This window comes from Mus caroli, chromosome 18 (genome assembly GCF_900094665.2).
Source record: "Mus caroli chromosome 18, CAROLI_EIJ_v1.1, whole genome shotgun sequence".
In the NCBI taxonomy this organism is placed as follows: Eukaryota; Metazoa; Chordata; class Mammalia; order Rodentia; family Muridae; genus Mus; species Mus caroli.
In genome coordinates, this window is record NC_034587.1 from 9,050,056 (window position 1) to 9,054,020 (window position 3,965).

The 3,965-nt window shown below is 47.3% G+C and overlaps 1 protein-coding gene across 1 annotated transcript in view; it reads left to right on the forward strand.

Annotated features, from left to right (window-relative positions):
• Positions 1-3,965, forward strand: part of Lama3 (laminin subunit alpha 3) — a 129,562-nt gene that overhangs the window by 21,827 nt on the left and 103,770 nt on the right. The window contains 1 exon segment of the mRNA XM_029472159.1: positions 2,200-2,335. Coding sequence (XP_029328019.1) covers positions 2,200-2,335 — 136 coding nt within the window.

Below are 3,965 nucleotides of genomic sequence, written 5' to 3' on the forward strand. Positions count from 1 at the left end.
CCATGCACAGTGTGCTGAGGTTCCACAGTCCTGACCATGCACAGTGTGCTGGGGTTCCACAGCCTAACCATGCACAGTGTGCTGGGGTTCCACAGGCCTGACCATGCACAGTGTGCTGAGGTTCCACAGTCCTGACCATGCACAGTGTGCTGGGGTTCCACAGCCTAACCATGCACAGTGTGCTGGGGTTCCATAGCCCTGACCATGCACAGTGTGCTGGGGTTCCACAGCCCTGACCATGCACAGTGTGCTGGGGTTCCATAGCCCTGACCATGCACAGTGTGCTGAGGTTCCACAGCCCTGACCATGCAGTGTGCTGGGGTTCCATAGCCCTGACCATGCACAGTGTGCTGGGGTTCCACAGCCCTGACCATGCACAGTGTGCTGAGGTTCCATAGCCCTGACCATGCACAGTGTGCTGAGGTTCCACAGCCCTGACCATGCAGTGTGCTGGAGTTCCACAGCCCTGACCATGCACAGTGTGCTGGGGTTCCACAGTCTCCATTCCCCTACAGTTTCAGATTTTGGAGCACGTGTGGTTTGGGATTGGGGGTATTCAACATCTGCTTAACTGCAACGTAAGGCAAGACACTGGTGTTTAATACGGGATATTAAAAATAGAAGAGCCACAGGCTTGAGAGTTGGCTCAGCAGTGAAGAGAGCTGACTGTGCAACCATGGCAACTGGAGATGTACATCCATGTAACTAGCTGGAATGGGCATCCTGCACGCATCTGCAAACCAAGCTCTGAGGTGTGCATCAAAAGGAGGATTGCTAGAGCTTGCTGGCTTCCAGCCCGCCCAAAAAGGCATACGCCCCCAAGTCAGGGGGAGACCCTGCCTCAAACACAGACAAGGTAGAAAAGGACACCTCGCATCCTCTTCTTGCTTCTGCTCATACATACAAACATTCAAATCTTTACAGACATGTATACACACACTCATATGCACAGATGCATATACACTAAAGTCATTTTTTTTTAAATTTTAAAGAAAAGAAGAGATGACCCAGCTAAATAACTCTTTCTAGCTGTCATCTGACACAAACATAGCCAGGGACATGGTTATGCTTAGTCCTTGAGGGCGGGCCTGCCAAGTTCTGCCCTGACAGCTCACTTTATTCCAATCCTTTAATCTCTGTGTCTAGGCTCTCCATTTGAAAAACCACAAAAATAATGATCCATCTTGGAGCTATGGTATCAGCACTAGCTAATTAGGGCTTATTTGGGGCTTCTAGGGGTATTGTTTTGCTGTAGCTCCAAAAATAATTAAAAGGTTCATTTGTGGAAACTTTTAGGACTGTGGAACCCCAGCACACTGCATGGTCAGGGCTGTGGAACCCCAGCACACTGTGCATGGTCAGGGCTGTGGAACCCCAGCACACTGCATGGTCAGGGCTGTGGAACCCCAGCACACTGCATGGTCAGGACTGTGGAACCCCAGCACACTGCATGGTCAGGGCTGTGGAACCCCAGCACACTGCATTGTCAGGACTATGGAACCCCAGCACACTGCATGGTCAGGACTGTGGAACCCCAGCACACTGCATGGTCAGGACTGTGGAACCCCAGCACACTGCATGGTCAGGGCTGTAGAACTCCAGCACACTGCATGGTCAGGACTGTGGAACCTCAGCACACTGCATGGTCAGGACTATGGAACCCCAGCACACTGTGCATGGTTAGGCTGTGGAACCCCAGCACACTGCATGGTCGGGGCTGTGGAACCCCAGCACACTGCATGGTCAGGACTATGGAACCCCAGCACACTGCATGGTCAGGATGGTGGAACCCCAGCACACTGCCATTTTAGCTGTGAAACAAAGAAAGGCCACACATTTGTTTCTCTCCTCTCACATCAGCATTTGAACAGAGAGGAATCACTTTTTTTTACATTGATATCATTTTATTAACTAATATTCTTTTGGGAACAAACTGTGAATAGTTTTCTATTTTGCCTGCCTTACATTAAAGATTTTCTTACTGTCTTAAGTAACTGAGTTGAACAGGTACCTGGAGTGTGCTTGCCCAGCAGGCTGTACTGGTACTGTTGTATGACAATCTCTAGGCTCCTCTGGCTCCTTGGTGGGATTCCTTTGACATGTGGTGTGTGTTCAATGTTTCTTTGCCCATGGATGCTATGCAGGGTTTTGTTTTTGTTGTGAGGATATAGTCATATTTTAAAATGTTCTGTTTGTCAGTGCTTCCTGTGTCTCCCTGGCCCATGAAACTCCTCCAACAGCCTTAATTTTGGATGCTACAAGTAGGGGCCTTTTCTCTGCTCTACCTCATGAGCCTTCCTCTCCTGCAGATGGAGTTACTCTGAAGGCACCACAGGTAGGAATACACCCTAATGTATATCCCCCTGGGACTTGTTTGGGATGCGCATTTTCAGGCCCTGCCCCAAATCATCTTCATCCCAGGCTATGGAATGGGACTAGTCATCTGTGTTTTTTACCCACTGTCTCCCCTCCCCCCAATCCCAGTTTGGGAACTTGCACTCTTGGCTGTGGATCACTGGGCAGAGTGGGAGCCTGGGTAGTTCTGGCTGTGATTACTCCCACCCTCCCTGTCTTCTTCCACATGGCCACTCTGAAAATTTTCATAGCCCCCAGAGAACATTGGCTTTTGTCTAAATGCCAGACTTTGGGAAAAGGGATTTCTTGGGACCAGACATTCCCATAGGAGATCTCGGAGCTGAGGAAAACTGAGGAAAACTGAAATGAAGCCCTGGCTTTATCATCATGTTAAAAACTTGGTTTTCCAATTTGCAGTTCTCCATCAAAAGATGGATAGAATTTTTTTTAAACCTTCAAGACCAAGGTTACAAAAAACCCCAAAATGGAAAGAAACCCACTTGCTGAACATTCTGATGGCTGATAATGATGGTCCTGGGGTGTGCAAAAAGGAGGAAACAGATCCCCCAAAGTTGTCCTCTGACCTCCACATGCATTCCATGGTACTCATGGCCCCCACTCCAGTACACAAATAAGTGTGACAAATTGTCTGAAAGATGATACACTTTCCCAGCTGTTCAATGCTATGGTTTCTGCAGTTTTTGGGTTAAAAGAAAAGGGCATAGTCACTCAGGAGACAGAGTAGCTCTGGATTCTATTGCTCTGGGGGAGGGCAGAGTGGGAGAAGGGTGCAGCCCAGAATGAGGCTCCCTTCCCCGGGGCTGGAGCTTGTGTGGCCTGAACTTCCCACCCACACCAAGGGTATAGACTCTGGGTTTTTTCCTAGATCCCCAGGACTTAAGCTTTCACATCCTCAGACCTTACATAAAGTTTATGCCTTTTTTCTAGCTGGTCAGTTACTATGGTAGCCAGGAGGTTGATCACGGAGAGCAGGCACTGTGACGTGAGTTCTTTAAATGAAGGAATGGTAAAAAGTGTCCATGAAACCTGTTCTGAGGCTGAGGCAGGTTGATTTTCTCCCAGTCTGCTTTTATACCATTTTATGTACATGCAAATAATAAGGTCAGTCCCAGGTTAAGGAACAAACAAGACAATAAACACAGAGTCAAGGAATAAACAAGGCAATAAACAAAGTTCACTTTTCGAAGTCACTGTTTCTAGGGGCTTATCAGGATGACCAAGAAATCTGAGCTTACTTCCCTGTCCTAGTCCAAAGTCAAATTCCTGCCTGAGCTTACTTCATTCAGTGCCCTGGCCCAATGTCAAACTCCTGCCAAGTTTCTAGAAGCGACCCCAAGATTTCTCCACAGTATACCTTTTTTTTTATCAAGCATATATTGTTACTTATCTTAATTTTCTAGCATCTTAGTGTTGAAACAGTTAGCAAAGACATAAGTGTTAGGGTGTAAATCTCTAAGTCAGCTTTCCTTAACCTGAAACAGATCTTTATATCCTTTAAATTTCATTGCCATATAGAAATCAACTCATATAGTTAGAATTAACTAATTCTCTCTCTCTCTCTCTCTCTCTCTCTCTCTCTCTCTCTCTCT